Here is a 26,728-nt window from a genome sequence, read left to right as displayed (position 1 = left end):
CATTGATGTGGACCAATGATAATGCACCACATCATCATGGTTGCCACCTCATGGAAGTTACAAAGCCATTTTCTTAATAACTTCACATTAATTGCATTTAATGGGGAGTTACACAATGGAAGTGGCCGGCCACTTTGGTTTTGAATGTGAATTGATTTTTTTCATTCAAGTGTGTATCTCCTTCCTCCTTCCTCTCAAGCTCTCCCTCTCCCTCTCCTCCTTGTTTTGGCCGAATCTCACTAAGGTGCTAGCACACTTTTGTGTGAGGTTTTTCTCCACCTACGTGTCCGTGTGGATACTTCTAGAGGACCGACGCTTGACGGTCTAGAGATCCGGCAACTCCTTGGACGAGCGGGAACGCGAAAGGGCACACAACAAGGGTAAAGCTCTTAACATGTAGATCTAGGGGTAGATCTAAAAAGATATGTAAAACTCGTACTCGGAATTTTCGTTCGGTTTTCCTTGCACGGATCTACGGCTATGGGTGATTCGGGGTTTCCGCGACGCGAAAAGCGGTTTTCGCGGCCCGAAGAACCCAACAGTGGTATCAGAGCCACGTGCAAGGCTTGTACGAGTTTGTTTTTGGTTTTATGAAAACTAAAGTTTCTGTAATTTTCTGTAAAATTATGATTTTCAAGTTTTTATGGGTAATTTTTCCGTAGAAGCGAAGCACAAGTGTCTCGGCACTTGTAGGCTTCGGCTACCGGAAAGATTTTTCCAAAACGGCTTCGTTTCACCCCAAATTTTTTTGGGACAGCGGGCTTGGGTGCCATTAGATCGCTTAGGAGCAACTCGCGATGGTTAGATCGCGGGTAGGGGTACTGCCCCTAACCCCGCAAGGGGATTTGCTCCGCGGTTGCACCCGAAATCGCTAAAAAACGAACCCGCCGGGAAGATTTTTCCGAAACGGCAATGTCTCGGCCCAAATCGTTTTGGGACAGTGGGTTTAGGCGTTGTTGGATCGCAAAGGAACCCTCGCGATGGTTAGATCGCGGGTAGGGGTGCTGCCCCTGGCCCCGCAAGGGGATCCGTTCAACGATTGCGCCCGAAACCGCTAAACGGGTCCGCCGGGAAATTTTACTCGTAAAAATTGTAAAAATTAATTTTAAAATTACAGATAATTATGAAAAATATATAATTTTGAATTATATATTAATTTTGTGATAGTCATGGCCCAAAAACCCAATATGATTGGATTGTGTTGTAATTCATAATACGGCATGCGTGTCGTTATGTGTTTGCGAGTGTTGTATTATATTCGCGACCTGCGCGTCGTGCCTTCTCTTATATTCTTGTTGTAAATTAGATTTAGACTCGAATGTAACTCGAGTTTCAAATTGTAATGTACAAATTGGAGCGGTGGAGGGTCCACACGAGACGGAGTTCCGAGGCGGGCACGAGCAACACAAGGTGGTCAAAGGGAGGAGCTTGGAGAAGCTGTTGACCCTAGGTTGACCAATCGATCTTCTCATTGGCTTGAGAAGATCGTAGTAGGGTCATGACTAAATCACAAATAGATTAATTAACTGCTTGTGTATGTGATGCATATTTAATAAGTAGTTAATTAATTAGTGCGTTACGATTAGATTAGATCTAAGTCGTGCACATGATGCACCCTTGCGATTAGATTAGATCTAAGTCGTGCACAAGATGCATCCCTTTCGATTAGATTAGATCTCAATCGACTCAACTCTAATGCCTAACCGTGCCATGATACCTATCACTACCTCGATCACATGTATTGTTGAATCTGCCAAAGCAGAGCAATACATATTATCTTGGTAGGGTACGGAAGGACAATCTTGGTCCCGCCTATCAACGCATGGGTGAATACAAACTCAATTAGATTGAGTATTCCTAGTTACTCGGTTGGATCGAGTCAATTATAGGCATTCTTCCAATAGTTGGAAAGGTAGGACAAAATCACGTTTATATTAACTCTCGGGCATATTAGCCAAAGCTAACTCGAGTTTTAATATAAATATGGATCTTGATCCTATAAACAAGAGTTGCATAGAGATGTAATTGGTAATCGTTACCTACCGATCATACTAAGCCTTGGGCGTATTAGCCAAAGCTAACTCAAGGGTTAGTATGATGTGGATCTTGTCCCACATGAATTATAGTATTCAGTGGGAGCATAATTTAGTTAAAGGCCTAATTAAATGATTTTTAAAGAATATGATATTTATTTCTGCAAATTTTTTTGTTGTAGATAACCATGACGTCGAACACGAATTCCTTCTCCCTGCGATCTGTCCTTGAGAAGGACAAGCTCAACGGAGCGAATTTCCTGGACTGGTACAGGAACTTGAGAATAGTTCTCACCCAGGAACGTAAACTGTACGTTCTGGAGCAGCCCATTCCGGAAGCTCCTCCTGCCAATGCCCCGCGAGCAGATAAAGATGCTTACAAGAAGCATCAAGACGACGCATTAGATGTGTCTTGTCTAATGCTCGCGACCATGAACTCTGAGCTTCAGAAGCAACACGAGTTGATGGGCGCTTACGATATGGTTGAGCATCTTCGCCAACTATATCAGGGACAAGCGAGGCATGAGAGATTTGAGATCTCTAAGGCACTGTTTCAGTGCAAGATGTCAGACGGGGCTCCTGTAGGTCCTTATGTACTCAAAATGATTGGGTACATAGAGAACCTACAAAGACTGGGGTTCCCACTTGGCCAAGAGCTGGCCACTGACTTGATCTTGCAGTCCTTGCCGGATAGCTATAGTCAATTCGTTCTCAACTATAACATAAACGAGATTGACAAACCACTGCCTGAGCTACTTAGTATGTTACGAACTGCTGAGATTAACCTTAAGAAGGTTAAGCTCATTCTGATGGTCCAGAAGCACAAGGGCAAGGGCAAGCCCAAAGGTAAGGGAAAGTCCCAAACCAAGGGCAAAGGCAAGGCATTAAGCCTAAAGGAGGGGTCGCCAGGATGCTACCTGCTTCCACTGAGACCGGGCATTGGAAGAGGAACCGCAAGGTATACTTGAGGATCTTAAGAAGAAGCGAAGTGAGACTTCCACTTGTATATATGTTATAGAAGTCAATCTATCTATTTCTACATCATGGGTATTAGATACGGATGTGCTTCTCACATTTGTCCTGATGTGCACTGAGAAATAGCGAGCATTGGCAAAGGGCGAGGTGGACCTACGAGTAGGCAATGGAGCACGGTTGCTGTTGTTATCAGCTATCTCTGCCCTCTGGGCTTGTACTAGATTTAGATGATTGTTGTTATGTGCCTGCTCTTACTAAGAACATAGTTTCAGTTTCTTGTTTAGACAAGAAAGGATACTCTTTTATAATAAAAGACAAATGTTGTTCTGTTTATTTAAAAGATATGTTCTATTGTAGTGCACCACTAATAAACGGACTCTATATTCTAGACCTTGAGAGTCCTATCTATAACATTAGTACCAAGAGGTTCAAGTCAAATGACATGAACCAAACCTACCTCTGGCACTGTCGCTTAGGTCATATAAATGACAAGCGCTTATCCCAGCTCCATAATGATGGTTTGCTGGATTCATTTGATTTAGAATCATATGAGATATGCGAGTCATGCCTACGAGGCAAGATGACCAAGACCCCCTTTAGTGGGCATAGCGAGAGAGCAACTGATTTGTTAGGACTCATACATAGTGATGTATGTGGCCCTTTCAATGTTGCTGCTAGAGGCGGTTATAGATACTTCATCACATTTACTGATGACTTCAGTAGATATGGTTATATGTACTTGATGACACATAAGTCTGAATCCTTTGAAAAGTTCAAAGAATTCAAGAATGAAGTACATAACCAGCTTGGCAAGTGTATTAAGATACTTCGATCAGATCGAGGTGGAGAATACCTTAGCCGTGAGTTTCGTGACTACCTAGCTGAGTGTGGGATTCTATCTCAACTCACTCCTCTTGGAACACCACAGTGGAATGGTGTATCCGAAAGGAGGAATCGTACCCTATTAGATATGGTACGATCTATGATGAGTCACACAGATCTTCCGACATATCTATGGGGATATGCTCTAGACACGGCAGCTTTCATACTCAACCGAGTTCCATCAAAGGCCGTGATAAAGACACCATATAGGATATGGACTGGGAGAGATGTCCAGGTGTCTTTCATGAGAATTTGGGGATGTGAGGCTTACGTACGACGCCAAGTCTCAGACAAATTAGGACACAAATCCGACAAGTGCTATTTCATCGGATATCCCAAGGAAACTAAGGGATATTACTTCTACATTCCCAGTCAGCACAAGGTAGTTGTGGCAAAGACTGGGGTCTTTCTAGAAAAGGACTTTGTTTCTAGAAAGACTAGTGGGAGCGCGTTCGATCTTGAAGAAGTTCAAGATGCGAACAATAGAACTAATGCCTCGATGGAAATTGAACTGGAACCACAAAGTGTTGTGGATGATATTGTTCCACAAGGAGTTGAGGAACAACAACCGGTTCAAGTAGACATACCTCTTCGCAGGTCTGATAGGGTACGTCGTCAGCCTGAGAGATACTCTTTTCTCTTGTCTGACCATGATGACATTGTGCTCATAGAGGATGAGCCTACCACCTATCAAGAAGCTGTGATGAGACCAGATTCCGAGAAATGGCTAGAATCCATGAGATCCGAGATGGAATCCATGTACACCAACCAAGTATGGACTTTGGTTGATCCACCTGAAGGGGTAAAACCCATTGGGTGCAAGTGGGTCTTTAAGAGAAAGACTGACATAGATGGACTTATCTATAAGGGTCGCTTAGTAGCTAAAGGTTTCAAGCAGATTCATGGTATTCACTATGATGAAACTTTTTCTCCAGTGGCGATGTTTAAGTCCATTCGGATCATGCTTGCTATTGCAGCCTACCATGACTATGAGATATGGCAGATGGATGTCAAAACCGCGTTTCTGAATGGAAACCTACTCAAGGATGTGTACATGACACAACCTGAGGGTTTTGCAGATCCACAGCATACTAGTAGAGTATGCAAGCTGCATAGGTCCATTTATGGACTAAAGCAAGCTTCTCGGAGCTGGAATCTTCGATTCGATGATGCGATCAAACAGTTTGGTTTCATCAAGAATGAAGATGAGCCTTGTGTCTACAAGAAGGTTATAGGGGACATAGTTGTCTTCCTCATATTGTATGTGGATGACATACTACTCATTGGGAAGGACATCCCTATGCTTCAGTCTGTCAAGACCTGGCTAGGGAGTTGCTTCTCAATGAAGGACTTAAGTGAGGCATCCCGTATTCTAGGGATACAGATCTATAGAGATAGATCTGAGAGATTGCTTGGCCTAAGTCAGAGTACATACATTGACAAGGTACTCCTTCGATTTGCCATGCAGAATTCCAAGAAGGGATTTCTGCCGATGTCACATGACGTGAGTCTTTCGAAGACTCAAGGTCCCTCTTCTAGAGAGGAGAGAGATCGCATGGATCAGATCCCTTATGCCTCAGCCATAGGATCGATCATGTACGTCATGCTATGTACTCGACCTGATGTCTCGTATGCTTTGAGCATGACGAGCAGATACCAGTCAGATCCAGGTGAAAGTCACTCGATAGCGGTCAAGAATATTCTTAAGTACTTACGAAGGACTAAAGAATATTTCTTGATATATGGAGGCAATGATGAGCTAACTGTAAAGGGTTACAGTGATGCCAGCTTCCAGACCGATCAGGATGATTACCGATCGCAGTCAGGGTTCATGTTTTGCTTAAATGGTGGTGCTGTGAGCTGGAAGAGTTCGAAGCAGGACACAGTAGCTGATTCTACAACAGAGGCCGAGTATATTGCTGCATCAGAGGCAGCAAAGGAGGCAGTTTGGATCCGCAAGTTCATCACTGAACTTGGGGTGGTTCCTAGCATCGCTGACCCAGTTGAGCTCTATTGTGACAACAATGGAGCTATAGCACAGGCGAAGGAACCTCGCTTACACCAGCGGACCAAGCACATACTACGGCGCTTCTATCTCATTCGAGAGATTATCGACAGAGGAGATGTGAAGATTTACAGAGTACCTACAGAGGCTAACATCGCAGATCCCTTGACCAAGGCTTTGGCAGAGAGGAAGCATGATGGTCACACTAGGTCATTAGGCCTTAGAGCCTATACTGATTGGCACTAGTGCTAGTGGGAGATTGTTAGTTAGAGCCCTAGAGCCAATCATTTGATGATTGTATGGACTCATTGTATCATATTCTTGTATATTAATAAAGGCATTTGTTTGGTTATTATACTTATTTGTATTAGTGCCAAATAGACTAAGTATAATAGCGTCCGTGAGTAGAAGGTTCATACCTATATCAATCGATTAGTTGAATCGATAGTGAGATGATATAGGGAACACTACTCTAAATCATTCCTAGTCGAGTATTAACATTCAGGGACAATGTTAATGCAATAAGACTAGCATGTAGGTCAGCTCGATGACTTGATCTCACAAGTCATGGATATAGAGATATCAAGCTGACACATGGGTATACATTGGAGAATGTATACTGAATGACCCCCATGAGAAAGTATCATGGATCGTTATATGAATGTCATATACTTTCTCATATGGCTATTAGTATGACTATTAGTCCTTAGACCTGAAGTCACCATGGATCCCTACATAAGGAGTTATGTACTTTGGTTTTGTCAAACGTCACCCGTAACTGGGTGGACTATAAAGGCGATTACCGGGTATGTAACAAATTATGCAGAGGGATGTGAGTGATGTAGATGGGATCTATCCCTCCCATATGACGGGAGCGACATCAATATTCTTGATAGAGTGAGACCACTAAGTGCATGACCATGCCCAAATGAGTCAACATGAGATGTTGAGCTCATTTGATTGAGTGAGTCTACTTGGGGTTCAAGATTTAGATTGATTAGAGGATGACACGGTCTATGCCTCATATTGATCAATCTAGATGTCTAGGATAGAAGGACACTTGTCATTATTTTGTGAGGAGTCACAATTGGTAGTCACAAGGTGATGTTGGATCTCGACATTATTGTAACTTGGGTAGTAATGATGTGTTGCTAGATACCGCTCATTACTTATGCTCCTAAATGTGTTTAGGGCATTGCCAACGTTACAAGAACCTATAGGGTCACACACTAAGGACAATTAGATGGAGATTAGGTTCATATGATGAACCAAGAGGATTAGATTCATTTGATGAATCAAATTGGATTAAGAGTAATCCTAATTGGGCTAACTTGAGTTGGACTCAAGTTGATTCATGTATTCAATGAGTCTAATTTAAATTATGACTCATTAAATAAACTTAATTTAATGAATTAGATTCATTATATTAAGTTGGCTTGAATCAAATGGTTAGATTAGATCAACCATGGAAGAGATTTGGTCAAGTTTGACTTGACTTGAGAGGAAGTTTAAAAGTCAAGTTTGACTTGACTTTATGCCACCTCATTGGTGAGTTGGCATTGATGTGGACCAATGATAATGCACCACATCATCATGGTTGCCACCTCATGGAAGTTACAAAGCCATTTTCTTAATAACTTCACATTAATTGCATTTAATGGGGAGTTACACAATGGAAGTGGCCGGCCACTTTGGTTTTGAATGTGAATTGATTTTTTTCATTCAAGTGTGTATCTCCTTCCTCCTTCCTCTCAAGCTCTCCCTCTCCCTCTCCTCCTTGTTTTGGCCGAATCTCACTAAGGTGCTAGCACACTTTTGTGTGAGGTTTTTCTCCACCTACGTGTCCGTGTGGATACTTCTAGAGGACCGACGCTTGACGGTCTAGAGAGCCGGCAACTCCTTGGACGAGCGGGAACGCGAAAGGGCATGCAACAGGGGTAAAGCTCTTAACATGTAGATCTAGGGGTAGATCTAAAAAGATATGTAAAACTCGTACTCGGAATTTTCGTTCAGTTTTCCTTGCACGGATCTACGGCTATGGGTGATTCGGGGTTTCCGCGACGTGAAAAGCGATTTTCGCGGCCCGAAGAACCCAACAGGGAACACTACTCTTAATCATTCCTAGTCGAGTATTAACATTCAGGGACAATGTTAATGCAATAAGACTAGCATATAGGTCAACTCGATGACTTGATCTCACAAGTCATGGATATAGAGATATTAAGTTGACACATGTGTATGCATTAGAGAATGTATACTGAATGACCCGCCATGAGAAAGTATCCTGGATCATTATATGAGTGTCATATACTTTCTCATGTGGCTATTAGTATGACTACTAGTCCTTAGACCTGAAGTCACCATGGTTCCCTACATAAGGAGTTATGTACTTTGGTTTCGTCAAACGTCACCCGTAACTGGGTAGACTATAAAGGCGATTACTGGGTATGTAACAAATTATGCGGAGGGATGTGAGTGATGTAGATGGGATCTATCCCTCCTATATGACGGGAGAGACATCGGTATTTTTGATAGAGTGAGACTACGAAGTGCATGGCCATGCCCAAATGAGTCAATATGAGATATTGAGCTCATTTGATTTAGTGAGTCTACTTGGAGTTCAAGATTTAGATTGATTAGAGGATGACACGGTCTATGCCTCACATTAATCAATCTAGATGTCTAGGATAGAAGGACACTTGTCATATATTGTGAGGAGTCACAATTAGTAGTCACAAGGTGATGTTGGATCTCAACATTCTTGTAACTTGGGTAGTAATGATGTATTGCTAGATATCGCTCATTACTTATGGTCCTAAATGGGTTTAGGGGCATTGCCAACGTTACAAGAACCTATTGGATCACACACAAAGAACAAGTGGATGGAGATTAGGTTCATATGATGAACCAAGAGGATTAGATTCATGTGATGAATCAAATTGGATTAAGAGTAATCCTAATTGGGCTAATTGAGTTGGACTCAAGTTGATTCATGTGTATAATGAGTCTAATTTAGATTATGACTCATTGAATCAATTTAATTAAATGAATTAAATTCATTATATTAAATTGGCTTGAATTAAATGGTTGGATTAGATCAACCATGAGAGAGATTAAGTCAAGTTTGACTTGACATGAGAGGAAGAGGAAGAGTCAAGTTTGACTTGACTATTTGCCACATCATTAGTGATTTGGCATTAGGAGGACTAATGATGATGTGTCACATCATCAAAGTGTGACACCTCATGGGGGTTACAAATTTATTCTCTTTAATGGCCACATTTAATAAAAATGGGGGTTACCTTTTTGGTTTTGAATGAGAATGAATTTTTCATTCACTCACATTCACATCATCTTCTTCCTCAATCTCTTTTTTTGCTCCTTCTCTTCTCTTGGTCGTGGGTTTCAAGCAAGGGAGAAGAAAGGCGAGTGAGTCTAATCCAAGAAGAAAGGTTAGTGAAAGTCACATAGAGATTTTTAGAGGAGTGTGTTCTCTTCTTTTCCCTTCTTCTTCTTCCAATCCCATCCGAGAGCATCAAGAAGTGCTAGCACACTTGTGGTGTTCTCTTCTCCATCTTTGTGTATTAGAGAACACATCTTGTTCGTGTGGATACTTCTAGAGGATTGTCTACGTTGACAATCTTGAGATCCGGCACTTCCTTGGACGAGCGGGATTCGAAAAGGGCACACATCAAGGGTAATTTTCTAAACATATAGATCTAAGAGTAGATCTAGGTAAGAAACTCGTACATGTAAAATTTTTGTTCTATACTCTTCGCACGGATCCGTTGGCTAGGGAGTTTCGGGGTTTTCGCGATGTGAAAAAGCGATTTTCGCGGCCCGAAAATTCTAACAGGCTGGGTTAAAGAGAAGATCTGCTATGCTTCGACTATGTTTGATTGAGTGTAATCTAACTTGTAATGTAATCAAATTTGTAATGTAATTTAATGTAATCTTGATTACATTACTATGTTTGGTAATGTTAATGTATGTAATCTTTAATTACAAGGATGATTACATTTTTTTATTTGGTATCCATTATTTTTTATAAGGAATGTAATTCGTATTATTATAAAATGATAAAAATATTCTGCGACCTCTATTGACGACCGTTGCACCTCTATCGGAGCTTGTGGCAACCAATGGTCGTTGCCGATCTCCGGTTGCCGGTCGTTGCCACCCGTCGGTCGTCGCCGCCTGTTGGTCGCTGGTCGCCGCCGCCCGCCGGTCGTCGGCCGCCGCCACCCATTGATCGTCAGCTGTCGGCTGCAGCCACCACCGCCGACGGCGGTCGCGATGGATTAGAGGTATATTCGGCATTTAAATTTTGGTTAAACGGTGACCTCGTAATGTAATCGAATTATATAGTATTTGCTTTGTCATCCAGATTACATAACTTCACTGTCTTTTGTAATTCAGATTACATTACATTACAAGTTTAAAATTAAACCAAATAAAATAATCAGCCTTGTAATATAATCCTGATTACATTTTCCCCTATGTTATATCTTGAATTGTGTTGGTACTTTCCCCTATGTTACTAACATACAGGACATTCCTTGAGCAACCCAATTAGGACACTTATTCATTGGCTTGTTGAAATCGTCATCTCGACGGCCCCTCCATGATGGCCTCCTACTATCGAGAAGAAAGATAAATCACAAGGGTTTTCGTCTAATAACAACAACGGATGCAAGGAGAGATTAACCAACTAATGGAATATTTCATACCTGCTGGGAATCAACCTGGGCCTATATACAACACTGGTCTATGATTACTTGGAAGGAGGTTGCTTTTGTTAGATTATATAATTTAGATTATATAATCTATTAGAATTATTAGTTTATAGTTTTTTGGGCAATTTAGTCTTTTACCTTTTTTAGTTTAGGATTTAGATATAATCTTTTATCTTTTCAGTTTATGGTTTAGATTTTTTCTTGTAATTAACTATATAAGGCCTTGTACTCTTTATTTCTCAATCAATTTTGGATTTAATGATATGGTTAATTTCTCCATCTCTTAATTTCTACAGCTTTGTCTCAGGGGTGTAACATAGACGGTGGACGTATGACATTTCTGGCATAATAGTCAGGAGTCGATTCTCAGGAACTAACAACCTGAGATTTAACCCACTATATACTTATGATCTGTATACCTATATTTACTTCCCTTTATATTCATGGGACCGATACTAAATGTCATTAATTTAGCGGACCTATATATATATATATATATATATTTTTTGAATGAGGTTACTTTGCTGCTAAACATTAAGACAGCATTTGATTTGGTCAAAGTAACCTCATTCAAAATATATATATATATATATATATATATATATATATATTTATTTTTGAATGAGGTTATTTTGCTGCTAAAAATTAAGACAGCATTTGATTTGGTCAAAGTAACCTCATTCAAAAAAAATATATATATATATATATATATATATATATATATATATATATATATTTTTGAATGAGGTTATTTTGCTGCTAAAAATAAAACAATTTGATTTATTAAAAAAAAATATATATATATATATATATATATATATATATATATATTTTTGAATGAGGTTATTTTGCTGCTAAAAATTAAGACAGCATTTGATTTGGTTATTTTTTTTTTTCTTTTTCATTTTATTAAAAAAGAGAAAATATTGTTTGGTTGACGGCGTTTTTTTGAAAGTAAGATATCATTTTATAAAAAAATAAAGAATATTTAAAAATTATTTTCTGAAAAACAACGTGTGTTTTTAAGAAAATAAAGTTGAAAGTAAACGCTCTCTTATTTAAGGTCATTAGTGTATCATTTATTCTTAAGAAGCTAATTTTTTGTTGCTCGTGGAAGTGATGTCAAATCCATTATTTAAAAGTCTCTCCGTTTACTTTTATTTAAAGTAATATTTTAATTTGATTTTTCATTTTTTTTTAAATTAAATTGCACAAGACATTCTTTTAAGTATAAACTTCATTAAATAATAAAATTACAAAAAAAATAAATAAAATAGCGTTAGTCATCCTCATCATTCATCAAACCCCAACTATAGCCAAAGGAATACTAAAATACATTAAACTATTATTAATTGAATCAATCAAAATTTCTTTCAATCTTCCTTCATTGACTCATCTCTGAATTGCCATCGCAAAGTTTTTTTCAAGATAATTCTTCTATTGAATATGTACAAAACTATATTATTAATAATATTCAAATCTTTTGAACTCATTTTTTTTGTTATATTAAAAAAATGTTTTCTTTTGTCTCACTCTACCAATCTATATTTCTAATTTCATAATATTATTTCCATTTTTTTTCCTCTTGAATACCTATTTGCAACGAATTAGTTTGCTCCTTATTGATAAAGGAATGAGAAGTCATGTCTTGTTAGTCATGATTGAATTATAATACCATTATAGTAGCTTCTTTGAATGAGACACCAGGTGATAACATAACCTTGAACTATCATATCAATTAAAATTTGTGAAATAGCTTTTTTTTATAAGTTAATTGCACCAAAAACATTAAAAAAAAAAGTTTATTTCAAATATGTAAGTATTGCAGAACATCTACTTATATTGTACTTGTTTTTCTAGAGGCATACGCTTAATCATTTCAAAGTTGGCATTTAGCATATATATATATATATATTTACAAAAATATTTTGACAGAATCTTCTCTATTTTATGCAAAAGAGAATTGTAGTATAAGAAAAATAATAATAATGTATGCAAAATAACTAGTATCAAATCACTAAATTGGCGATCCAATATCAAGTAGATCATTTATGATATAATTATTAGACCATAAAGCAACGAAAAGATCCCACATAACATAACAATAATCCTTTGAATAAGAAAAAAACATAATGTATCCTACACTAATAATCCACATATATTTTAAAGTATTTGAAAAATAAAATAAATTTACTTGCAAACTTCATTTCACATCAGAGGACACAATAGATACATCTCTGAACAATAATTAAGATCTCATGCCCAATCTCAACCCTCGGCCTACAAATATTAAGGTAAAAAAAAAAGGTCAGTTCAATAGGGCAATAAACAAGTTGGATGTTTATGAACTTGTATTTTCTATTTTGAGTTCTTATTGGGTTTCTAAAATCAAGTTCTTTCAGTATAGGCTCAATCAATTTACACCACTGTAAGGGAATCAAAAGATATAATTAAATTAATATTTATCCAATATCATCTTACTAGTTATATATTTTACTACTAAAATGATTTTCAATCTTACCTGTTGAACTATGTTCAATCGAATCTGAGGAACTTGACAGACAACAACCTGTGTCACATGCGAGATGATGGGCCAATCATCTCCTGTCTCCCTTTCGCATCTTCCTTCCAGCTGTGGGCAATTGATAAACTTCAAAACTCTCAACATAGATAGATCCTTCAAACCCCTTGGCACCCTTTCTAATCGTTGGCAGTTCCGGATTGATAGAATACGAAGAGACTTGAGATGCTGTAGCCACTCAGGCAACGTCGTGAGATTGGAAAATTCATTTATGTATAAATCTTCTAGCAGTACAGTACTGCTTGCTGCTAACTCTGTTGTCGTCATCAACGACTCCAATTCATCACAACAACAAATGCCTAACTTCGTGGCTTTGCGGTAAAAGCAAAATGTACCATGTTTCCCACTTATTAACAATTCTTTGAGCGTGTGTAAGCGTTGCAGTTGCCCGCGTAAGTTGACCTTCTTGCCACAAATCTCTATTCGGAACTTATTCAGTGAATTTAAGAATGGTACGAGTAATTCTGGTTCCACTGCTATACGTTGAGATCTCGTGAGACGTAGAGACCTGAGACGCTCCACCTCTGACGGGAAGGATGACAAATTGTTACAACTGTAAATGGTCAACGAACGCATCATTTCTAGGTGCTGCATTTCATCCCCAGGAAGAGATTGGAGTCGTCCGCACTCTGTAATTTTCAATTTCTTCAAGCATGTGAGGTTTCTGATGCAGCCACTTGGAAGAGATGTCATGTCGTTCATATCCTCCACTTTGAGAACAGAAAGAGAACTCAACCTTCCGATACATGAGAGTAGGCTCTCACTGCAATATGATATCTCAAGCTCCTGGATTTTCGGAAACCTCGGCATTGATTTCAATTTGGGACATCGCAGAATCCGCAACTTCTGCAGTAAAGGGAACAACTGATCGACGCCATCAGACTCAGACCATTCCTCTAAATTATAGATCGAAGATAAGGAGAGCTCTCGAAGGGAAGGAAAGCCTCCGTGCCCGTGGAACTCAGCACCCATCTGTGTGAAAATGTCATTCATTATGCATAAGCGAAGCTTCTTAAGGAACTGCAGATTTCCAAACGGGGGAATATGCTCACAACCATAGCAATTGTCAAGGCTAACTTCCAACAAATTTGGCAAGTGTGACTCTATCAACCATGCTGGAAATTGTCTACTCCCGTAATTGCGTATGCTCAACTTCTTTAAGTTCGTGCTAGGAGAAAGATCATCCAACATGTCTTTGTCATTACTCTCCGAGCAATTAAAATGCAAGGATAGTTCACTAAGATGTTTATTCTTCAAAATTTGTCTTCCGCCGCAAGAATAATTCTTAAAATTCTTTGAAAACTTAATTGTCATTTCTCCATGAAGCTTTAAATCCTCAAGCTCTGTAATTGAGCATGCCCCACTTCTGTTATCAGCATCAAAGTGGGGTAAACATCGAAGATTAATTAGTCGTGACAACCCACGAGGCATGTATGTCAATCTAAGGTTATTGCAATGAAGATATTGTAAATTGAGGAGAAGGGTTATGGAGTCGGGTAAAACTTCAATATCATTCCAAGATAAGTTAAGATACCTCAAATGTATCAAATTTCCTATTGATGCTGGTACCTCCTTGATATTGTTGGATCTTAAATCTAAAACCCGCAAGAATTTCAGTTTTGAGAAGACATCAAGCAGGTTGATATTCAAGTGTGAAGATGTATCTTGGGACATAAAGGTGCGCAAGTACAATGGCTTCTTGCTTAAGACCTGAGAAAACATATCATTTGGTAATTCTCCCGGAAATATTTGCAAATAATGATATGTTCGTTTACCAATGTCTTCAACTGAGTCTTGATTAGAATTCCAATATACATCTGCAGATACTGATCGTGCCAGATCATGCATCAAATCATGCATTGTGCACTCGGTTACATCTTGAGATGGTACCAAGAGAAAGAACGATCTCGACACAAGATCATCAAAGATACGGTTGCCCAATGTTTCTGCATCAAAATTTCCTTCTGAACTTACGAAACCATTTGCTATCCACAGTCGTATCAATTCATCCTTGTTCATCATATAGTTCTTTGGGAATAGGGAGCCAAATGCGAAGCACTTCTTTGATTGTAGAGGGAGAGAGTCATAGCTCCACTTTAGTACAGCTAATACTTTCTGTTCCTCATCTTGGAGCTGCCATATTTCACTCTTCAACACCGAGGACCAATAAGTCTCATCTCGAGTGTCATGGAGCATGCTACCAAGAGATATGGCAGCCAAGGGCACACCGCCACATTTCTCAACAATCTTTCCACCGATTCCCATCAACTTTTGGTCCGCTGCTTCATCTCCAAAAGCAGATTGTTGAAACAAGGACAAACAATCATCTCGAGACAACTGTTGTATTTGGTGGGTGGTATTTGAACCCATAATTGAAGAGACCCGTAGGCTACGAGTTGTCACCAAAACTTTGCTTCCTCTCGCCCCACATGTTAAGGCTGCTTTCAGCACATCCCAGCTTGATGCATTTTCATTCCATACATCATCCAGGACGAGCAGGAATTTCTTCCCAGATAATGTTTTTTCTAGCTCCTGCCTCACTAAATCTATTTCTGAGATGTTGACTGGTTTACCAGTAGCCAATTCTAAAACAGATTTCATTAGCCTTTTACGATCAAATTCAGCCCCAACAACTTTCCACATTCTCCAACTTTCAAAATGAGCTTTCACCTTCTCATCGTTGAAAACAAGCTGAGCAAGTGTAGTCTTCCCCAGGCCACCCATCCCAACGATGGCGATGACCTTCAATGTATCATGAGTACTACTTTCATCTTCATCATCATCCTTTGTTAACATGTCGACAATCATATTCTTCTCTGTATCTCTCCCTATAACAACCAAGCTAGTGCGGGAATGTCTCTCTTCATGGAGATTTGATTCCGACGTGCGAATACTGCCTTGTGGCAAATTAAGAAAAATGGAGTTTTGCAGTAAAATAGAATCCAGACTATCTGTTATAGCTTTGATCATGCCGCCTATCATACTCTTAAATACAACTTGATTATTAGAAGAGAAGAAATCGCACACCGGCCTTAAAGCAGTGTTTGATCTCTGCTTCTTCTGCAAGACTTTGGTGTCATAGTAATCCACAACATCCTCGAGATCGTAGGCCAAGTATTTGATCTTCCTCAGCAAGTCCTTCACGGCATCTTTATTTAAAGGGTGGGACTCGACGTCTTGGATCACCATGTCAATGAGGGTGGACAACTCCTTGAGCTTCTCCATCTTCCCTTTGATGCCAGTTATTGCCTTGAGTTTCTCGTCGAGTTCGACGAGAATTGCCACCTTGTCCACCATGAAGCGACCCACAGCTAGCAAAGGTGCTTCCATAGCTATGCCTGAAACTTAGAACAACAAAGATTTAGAAGCTCTTCTTCTTTAATTTGTCGTGCCTGGAAGATTTTGGAGAATGTAAATAACCACTAATTTAGACGAACAAGAGTTTGCAATTTTGTAATATCCATTTTTATATACTTAAATGGAAAAAAAATAAAAAGTCTCCGATACATACAATAATTGTAAAAATTGCATCGGTCAACTACTCTAGTCTTCGATACTGCTACATCAATCATTTAGTCCGATTATGCATTTTGATTGGACGCAGAAAGTCTCCGATAATGATTGTTTACTTACCCTCCCCTCAAGTCACAGCTTTCGATTGGGACAATTAAGCTAATCTTTATTGCCCATGAAAGCAATTGCGGTGGTGTCAAATCCGTTATTTAAAAGGCTCTCCATCTTTGTGGCAATTAAGTATTTATTGCCATGGCATTGATTTCTAATTATTCTAAATACTTGCAAATTGGCATTAATTTAATTAAAATGGTGCATGAGAAACCAAATAGCGCTCCCCTACTGTTTTAAAATATAAATTCAATTTGTTTTTAAATTATTATAAATTATAAATCAAATAATTAAAGAACATTAGAATAAATAAAATGGTTTTTTTTTCCTTCTTATAATGCAACCGCGCACAAGCTTCCATTCATGGGCAACTCCAACTATTTTGAGGAATGTGAGTACCATAAATAGAGTTATAAATGATCTAAGTCGAGTCAAATTTTATATTATTCAAGTTTGTTTAATAAAGTAATTAAATCAAGACAAGTCTAAAATATATCAAGCCGTTAAAATCATTATTCAAACTTAGCTTGGTTCCCTTTTTATGAGCTTGAGCTTCATTCAAATAGGCTTGAGCTTAATGTTATCGGTCTCCCAAATCATATTTGTTTGATAATTTAAAATTTTTACATTTTAAACTTGTTTGATTGATTATTGAGTTTGATAATACAAACTTATTTGTTCATGTTGAAAGTGTATTTGTTTATTTAGCATGCTAATAGAGTTTTATTTATGAACATAATTCTCGAATATTGTTTACGAACGTTATTTATAAATATTATTTAGAACGTTGTTCATAAACATTAACGAGTTGTACACATGTATACAAGCTTGTTCGTTTAATTTAACAAATTATGCAAGTTTATTCATTTAATTGATTTTATGTGTATTGAAGAAATATAAACAAACTCTTACTAAACTGAACTAATACTAAACTTATTCACGAACGTTCAGTTCATTTACATCCTATAGAGCCAAGGCCAGCCTTGAGGCATGTCACCGAGGGCGATGGACAAGGGCCCCCGATTTTTGAGATCATATCCTCTGTCCCAAGATTCTCCGTGTCACCTCACCGATCGGACGGGCTAGATCATATCTCAAGGATGCAGTGCACATCACGAGGCTGTCATGACCGTCCGATCGACGAGGAGGGACACAAGAATCTTGGGACAGAGGATCTGATCAGGGGGCCCCAAATTTGACATGTATATATAATATATATTATATATAATTAGATTATTTTAATAAAAACCTAAAAAAAATTACTGGATTATTTTAATAAAGATCCAAATATATATTATTAAATTGTTTTAATAAATGTCCCAAAAATATATTTTCTATTAAAATTTAATAAAAAAATAAAAGAAAAAAAAAAGAAGGAAGGTAAATGATCATTTTTTCTCTTTCCAAGATTTTATTGTTTGTGCAGCTCTTTCTTCATTAATTTATTTACAGAAGTCATAAGATTATGACTTCTGAAGAGTAAAGTATGAATTCTGAATACTAATTATTTTGTCCTTTCTTCTTCTTTGAATCTCTTCTAATTAAACCAGAAAATTATAATCTCCAATTGAAATTTTAGTTTCATCAATATCATAATTCATCAATATATAAACTTACAATGTAAGCTACCTACTTATCTATATTTTTTTCTTATTGTCAATATTCAATATTAATTTTTATATTGTATTGGAGCCAATATTTTATGGTTTTTCTTATCGATTTGAAAGAGTTAAAATAAATCATCTCAATTTTAATCATTATAGAATAAATTATATCGATTGTTTCGAGCATAAACCAGGCTATATTGTTCTTCAACTATTATTTTCACTACTTGTGTTTGTTTCATTGTTAGCTTTGTTGTTGATTATGTGTGTTTTATTTTTACACTTGAAATTTGTAGTACAAACATGTTTTCAAAAAATATCAATCTTGGAATTAGAAAAGAATATAAAAAAAGTGGAACAGATTATTAAAAATCACAAAGATGTTCTTTGTAATTTTTTAAAGTTAGCTCTTCAATTGAAGATTCAATTGATGAATTACAAGAAGAAAGTCAAGAAGAACTATATGATCATACAACAAATGAGCAGCAATTGAGTAATCAAGAAGAACTAAATGATAATACAATTAATGAGCAGGAAGAATTAAGAGAAAATGATGATCATAATCATGCAACGAATGAGCAAGAAGAATTGAGAGAAGAAGATGATAATGATTTGAATATAAATGGTTTGACAATTTTATGTATCGAAAATGAGGTGTTAAAAAAAATTGATTTTGAAAACCTTATTGATGATTTTGCTTCTTAAAATGCTAGAAGCTATAGATTTTTTCAATGATTATTTTATACTTTTTTTTTTGTATTTGTAGCTATTATACTTTTTGGAAAAACTTAAAAAATATATGATTTTTTAAAGAATCTTGAGAAATATATTTTGTATGGAGTTTAAATTTTTCTATTAAACTATATTCAAATTGTATGTTAGTATAAATTTTTTTCCTATAGGGTCCCTTTCTCTTTTCGCCCATGGGCTCCAAAAAGTCAGGGTCAGCCCTGTATAGAGCATAAAGAAAGAAGCCTAAAAGAGATAACTAAGACTACGCAATATTATTTTGTTTCTCATTCAAATCCTATAGTGTAAATATATCTTATATAAAGATAAACAAGTTGATAAATATATCCACATCATAATGTATATATTTCATATAATCAAAAACTACCATTCCAAATCTTTATTTAATACACATCTTGCAAATCTTAGAGCTTGATTGCATAATTAATTGGCATTAGCTATCTAGCGAGCACCATATACTTGAAAATAAAACTCAAAACAAAACAAAACCTTCTTTGCTATGATAATAAATTGCTTACAACTTTTCCAACATGAACGGAATGATTGGTTGTTTCCATTGAGAAAACAGTATGAGTCAGAAGGGCAGGAATCATCATATAGACGAGGGTTATGTTCCTAGGAAAAATTGAATTTACTATGTTATCGAGTCATCTAAAAAGTGATCATGCCATTAGTTTTCTGTACATTAGCAAGGATTTAAGATGGCAAATGTTCACTTGTTATTGTGGACTTGCAGTGATTTTAACATGTAAATGTTTATCTATGAGATTAACACAAAATAACTTGGGTAACATTTTTTGCAAAGATTGCAACAATATTGTTTTTGAGAATTCCTTTATTTGCAGTCGAGTGCTTGTATTAATTATTCATTTTCTTAGAAACATTTTAACCGAACTTTTCTATTTTATACAAAAGTGCATCCACGTTTAAGAAAAAAACTGCAATGTATGCAAATGATCAGTATCAAATCACATAATTGTCAAACTCAATATCAAATAGTTTATTTATTACATAACACCACCATAAAGCAACAAAAAGATCCCACGTAGCATCCACCAAGAGAGGAAAATCATAATGTATCCAACGACAAATGAAGTCCTAGTGTGACGCATAATAAACCACATATATACTTTCAAAGTTTCTGAAAATAAAAAACTTAAAACAAATTTACTAGCAATAAAGGATTTCATGAGATGCAACTCTCATGCCGAGTCTTCATCTGCTCAGTCTTCATATGCTCAGTCTTCATCTGCCCAATCTTCATCCTCGGCCTACCATTTTAGAGGTCAAAGAAAGACAAAAGGCATGATGAGCACAAACGAACTTAATAACCTAAAAGAGATTTTTTCAAAAAAAAAATCATGATTGAATAAAATTGATGACAACACCGTAGATGTAATTGAATTAATGTTTCTCTAATATCATCATACGAATTATTTTAAGAGTATTCCAATCAGTATTATCACATTTGCATAATAAATGCGTTGTGCAAAACAGCTATTACAAAAAAAAAAGTATACGGTTTTATATGTATATATAAATGTCTAAATTTTGCTATTAGTTTTAAATAAGTGACTATTCTTTATGAGAATTTTGAAAGCTCCCAGGATTCTCCTTTTTTGCAATCTATTTTTTAAAAATCTTTTTGAAAATATTACAAGAATTCCATCAACATGCATGTATACAACAGCACTGAACAATCTCCTATAAATTACCATATATATCAACATTATTATCAAGTGGATGCTTGAAAACTAAGATTTTTGGATAAAAAAGAAATCATGCTATGCTATGCAACCATACAAATATATATATATAATGATGTTGTTTATTTAACTATAATGGTTTTATATCTTACCTTTTCAAAATGTCCTTCTGAATCCCCGTAGTGTATATAAATATTTCACAGATATGAGATGATCGGCCAATCTTCGCCTGTCTCCCTTTTGCATCTACTTTCCAGTTGTGGGCAATTGTCAATCGTCAAACCTTCTAACATATGTATGTTCTTCAAATTCTTTGGCAGTCTTTCTAGTAGTGGGCAATTCTCGATTGATAGTAAACTAAGAGATTTGAGATGAAGCAACCAGTCAGGCAAGGTCGTGAGATTGGAAATTCCATTTATGTGTAGTTCTTCTAGCACAATATTGCTTGCTGCTTCTGCTGTCATCAACAACTCCAATTCATCACAACAACAAATACATAATTCTGGATGTTCATACGCATGGTTCTCGAACAGATCTGATGCATTATGATCACCAGTTAGCAACAATCCTCCGAGCGTGTGTAAGTGTTGCAGTTGCTCACTTAAATTGACTTTGTTGCCACAAATCTGTATTTCGAACTCAGGTATTGAATTCAAGATTTGTACGAGTTCTTCTGGATGCAATATTATACTTGGGCAGCCTGAGAGCCGTAGAAAACAAAGAGAACTGAGATGCCCCACTTCTAACGGGAAGGATGTCAAATTATAACAACCTTCAATGATCAATGAACGAAGCATTTTTAGGTGCTTCATTTCATCCCCAGGGAGAGATTGGAGTTGTTCGCAAGCTATAATTTCTAATTTCGTCAAGAATGTGAGGTTTCTGATGCAGCCACTTGGAAGAGATACCATGTCGCGCACATCAACTACTTCAAGAACAGAAAGAGAAGTCAGTCTTCCAACACATGAGAGTAGCCTCCTCCTGCACCAAAGTACCTCAAGCTCTTGGATTCTAGGAAGCCTCGGCATGCATTTTAATTCTGGACAATTGATTATCTTCACTCGCTGTAGTAAAGGGAACAACTGATTGACACCATGAGACTCCGACCATTCCTCTAAAATATACATCCCATCCAATATGAGTTCTTGAAGGGAAGGAAAGCCTCCACACCCATGGAACTCAACACCCATTTGTCTGATACCATGCATACACCGTAAGTCGAGCTTCTTAAGAAACTGTAGATTTCCAAACGGAGGAAGATGCTCACAAAAACGGCTTGTAATGTAAACTTCAACCAAATTTGGCAGTTGTAAATCTATCGACCATGTTGGGAATTGTGGACTCCCATAGTTGGATATGGTTAACTTCTTTAAGCTCGTGTTGGGACAAAGATCATCCAACATGTCCTTGTCATATCTTTCTGAACCATTAAACTTTATGCATAGTTCATTAAGATCTTTATTCTTCAAGATTTTTCTTCCACCACAAGAATAATTCTTAAAATCATCAGAAAATTTAATTTCCATTTCTCCATGAAGCTTCAAATCCTCAAGTTCTATAATTGAGCATGCATCAGTTCCATCCCCAGCAACAAAGACAGATAAACTTCGAAGATTAGTTAATCGTGACAACCCACATGGCATGTGTGTCAATTTAAAACCACTATCAAATAAATAACTTGATAAATCAAGATCCCTAAGGCTTTGCATATTCCCTAAATCTTTTGGTAGCTCTCGAAGTTCCTTATTGAAACCGAGATTGAGATACTGTAAATTGGAGAGAAGGGTTATGGAGTCGGGTAGAACTTCAATCATATTGTTAGATAAGTTGATGTACCTCAAATGTATTAGATTTCCTATTGATGTCGGCACCTCCCTGATGCCGCAGTATCTTAAATCTAACGCCCGCAAAAATTTCAATTCTGAAAAGACTTCAAGCAGATTGATGCTCAAACGCGAGGAATTATACATAAAGGTGCGCAAGTACAATGGTTTCTTTCCTAAAACCTGAGTCATGCTTGATTCCTCTCCTCGTTGAATTTGCAAATGATATGTTCTGTTTCCAACATCTTCCACTGAGTCTTGATCAGAATTCCAATATGCATTTGCAGATACTGATCGTGCCAGATCATGCATCAAATCATGCATCGTGCACATGTTTACATGACTATCATCATAAACATTGGAAGGTGCCCAGAGAATGAATGACCCCATTAGTAGATCATTAAAGACAAGGTTGCCATTTGTTTCAGCATCAAAATTTCCTTCTGAACATACAAAATCATTTGCTATCCACAGTTTTATCAATTCATCCTTTGCCATCCTATAGTTCTTTGGGAATAAGGAGCCAAATGTGAAACACTTCTTTGACCGTGGAGGGAGGGTGTCATAGCTCAACTTTAGTACAGCTAACACTTTATCTTCCTCATTTCCCAACTGCCATATTTCACTGTTCAATACCGAGGACCAATAGGTTTCATCTCGAGTGATGCGGAGCATGCTACCAAGAGAAATGGCAGCCAAGGGAACACCGCCACATTTCTTAGCAATCTTTCCACCAATTTCCATCAAGGTTCGATCCACTTTTCTGTCACCAAATGCAAATTTTTGAAACAAGAACGAACAATCAGCTGGGGACAACTGCTTCATTTGGTGGATATAAGATGAGTCCATGATGGAAGAAACACATTGGTTACGGGTTGTCATTAAAATTTTGCTTCCTCTAGACCCACATGTTAAGGCTGCTTTCAGTACACCCCACTTTAATGCATCTTCATTCCATACATCATCCAGCACGAGCAAAAACCTCTTACCAGATAATGTTGTTTCTAGCTCCTGTCTCACTAAGTCTATTTCTGAGATGCCGACAGATTTACGAGTAGCCAATTCTAATATAGACTTCAGTATCTTTGTGGGATTAAATTCGGGCCCAACAATTTTCCACATTGTCAAACTTGCAAAATGCTCTTGCACCCTCGTATCATTGTAAACAAGCTGAGCAAGTGTAGTCTTCCCCAGGCCACCCATTCCGACGATGGCAATGACCTTCACTGTGGCATGGTTGCTTTCTTCTTCATCATCATCATCATCATTTGTTAACATATTGACAATCATATTCTTCTCTGTTTCTCTTCCTATAACAACAAAGCTATTTCGGGAGTGGGTCTCTCTGTAGGGATTTAATGACATGTGGCTACTGCTTTGTGGCAAATTAAGAAGAATGGACTTTTGTAGCAAAATAAAATCCAGACTTTGTGTTATAGCTTTTATCATGCAATTTACCCTGCTCTTAAACAGATTATCAGAAGAGATGAAATCACGGACCGACTCAAAAGAAGCATTTGATATCTGCATCTGCAAGACTTTGGTGTCATAGTGATCCACAACATCCTCAAGATCGCAGGCCAAGTATTTGAGTTTCTTGAGCAAGTCCTTCACGGCATCATCAATAAAAGGACGGGAGTCGACCTCTTGGATCACCTTGTCAATGATCGTGGACAAGAACTTGAGCTTCTCCATCTTCCCTTCGATACCAGTTGTAGCTTTGAGTTTGTCGTTGAGTTGGAGGAGATCTGCTAGCCTCTCGCTCATGAGGCGATACGCATCACTTACCAAAGCTTCTGCCATAGCTCCGGATGATGGATTATGCAGAAGTTGTTTGCGGAGGATGTGGCTAATGATACCTTTGGAGAAGAAAAGAGAGCAATATTAATATTTTGCAGGCCGACGACTCCTTGAGGTCTTCCTTTTTTATGGATATTAAATCGATTATTATTTAAAAAGGGCTGGATCTCCAGCAAAATTCGTACAAATCCCTGCTCACCATGCCCGTCACAATCATGGTTCGTCGGGGCGGACTTGGAACGGCCGGAACGGGCGTCCCGGCACGTGAACGCCTCAAGCCGTTCCAAAGTTCCGGTAAATAACGTGGTTTGTTTTGAAACGCATTTCTCGGACGTTATAAAGGCAAAAGAACGGATCGGATCAGAAATGATTACCTCTGGATGAATCGGACAACGACGTCGGAGGCGCTCCGGCGTGGCGGCACCTCACGGGGCGGGGCACGGCGCAGCGGCGGTGATTTAGGGTTTAGGCGCGTGAGAGAAGACGGTAAGACGTACCATGCTTCTAGAAATTTAGAACTTAGAATTTAGATTTTAATAAATAAAATTCAGTTTCTAGAAATATAATCATTTTAAAATAAAATATAATACAAATTCATTTTAAATTTTTAAAAATCTTAAAAAAATTATATGATCATATAAAATTATTTTCCTATTAACTATTAATTATATTATTATATTTTCATAAATAAATTTAATTAAATTAAATACTAATTAATTTTAATTATTATTATTATTATCATTATTATTAAGAATGTCTAGAATTATAGATCGAATGAATGTATAAATTAATATTTTCATATACCTACGGCAACCGTTCAGTAAAATTCATGATGATTATTATGATCATTCTAACAAACCAAGATCACAAAGGCTCTCCATTTATGTCTTAAACAACAAGCAAATATTTTATTATCAAGACATATTCAAATTTGTTCATCAAAAGTGACATCCATCTTATGTACATCTCAATTTGCCAATTCATTCTAAGCATTCCTTCTTGTAAAAAAAAAATTGATAAACTCAGCTAGTTTTGAGGTAATCGTTTGATTCTATAGAATTATTTTAATTAGTCACTAAAGTAAATTAAGAAATATTTATGATGAACGGTCTAAAAATTTAATATTTATTAATTATGTATCTATTTAGAGAAATATTTTTTACAAATATACTATAGTTAAAAATCAAACTATCAAATGTCTAGACCTCCATGTCCTTCCTACCGTATTTGGAAAAAAAGGTCACACCAATTGATGTCAAGTAATTTTATTCCCCCATAAGATTATTCTCAGGAATTCGATCTCATCTATCATATTAATTTGACTATGTCCGTGGGAGCCCAATTTGCATGCTCTCGAAAACACAACTAGCATTTGGCTTCTAACTGAGTTTAGTTAGTTTTATATATTTAGTATATCCCAATTGAGTTGTATTTAAATTATTTGTATAAAAGTTTATTTTCATTGATAATTAGCTAAAACATTTAAATAATTTTAAAATTACAATTAAAATAAATAATAATAATAATAATAAATTAAACTGAACTAAATTTTAATTTGTAGTAAAAAATACAATAGCCTGGCTTCATCATTGTTACATAATTGCTTCTGATTAGGTACTTTGATTGGACAAGGAAAGTCTCCTATTGATAGTGTTTACTTAGGGAGTGCTTGGTTGGAGGGAATGGAAGTAAGGAATGGGAAAGGGATTGAAAGTTAGTGTTTGGAATGTTAATGTTTGGAATGGGAATGGTGGGGCCCACGGATTCAAACCCCCAAATATGAGATTTGGCCATTACCAAGTAAAATGGGGGGAATGGGAATGGTGGGGTCCACGGATTCAAAACTCCTCATTCACATTCTTACTTCAATGAATCTCATTCCTAATCTCATTCCCTTCCACAAACCAAGCACCCCCTTAGATGTACTTGGTTGGATGGTATGAAAAGAGAAATAGAAAAAAAAAATGAAATAACGGTGCTTGATTTGAGTAAATAATGATAGGTCCTACAGAATCAATCTTTCAAATATGGGATTACTTAGCAGGGTATAGAAATCTTTTCATTCTCATTCTACACTTCTATTATTTTTATTTACATTATCATTCATATTCTTGGGACGAATTAGCGAGAACACTGAGTATTCATCTTTTATCATCATCATTTCCATTACCATTCATATTCCTTTCCAAAAAAACAAGCGCACCCATAC

At 37.0% G+C, this 26,728-nt stretch overlaps 1 protein-coding gene across 1 annotated transcript; it reads right to left on the bottom strand.

Moving 5' to 3' along the window:
* Positions 1-12,733: 12,733 nt before the first annotated feature.
* Positions 12,734-24,984, bottom strand: LOC121991551. The gene is made up of 5 exons (XM_042545545.1): positions 24,894-24,984; positions 21,098-24,578; positions 20,321-20,331; positions 13,153-16,556; positions 12,734-12,911 (listed from the first exon to the last, which is right to left on the bottom strand). Exons 2-5 carry the CDS (start codon positions 24,520-24,522, stop codon positions 12,900-12,902), a joined length of 6,852 nt encoding a protein of 2,283 aa, XP_042401479.1. The 5' UTR covers positions 24,523-24,578; positions 24,894-24,984; the 3' UTR covers positions 12,734-12,899.
* Between the last annotated feature and the right edge of the window lie 1,744 nt (positions 24,985-26,728).

The sequence above is a fragment of the Zingiber officinale genome, chromosome 6B (genome assembly GCF_018446385.1).
Source record: "Zingiber officinale cultivar Zhangliang chromosome 6B, Zo_v1.1, whole genome shotgun sequence".
Classification (NCBI taxonomy): Eukaryota; Viridiplantae; Streptophyta; class Magnoliopsida; order Zingiberales; family Zingiberaceae; genus Zingiber; species Zingiber officinale.
Note: the sequence above shows the minus strand (reverse complement) of the source record. Positions and strands in the feature narration are given on the sequence as shown.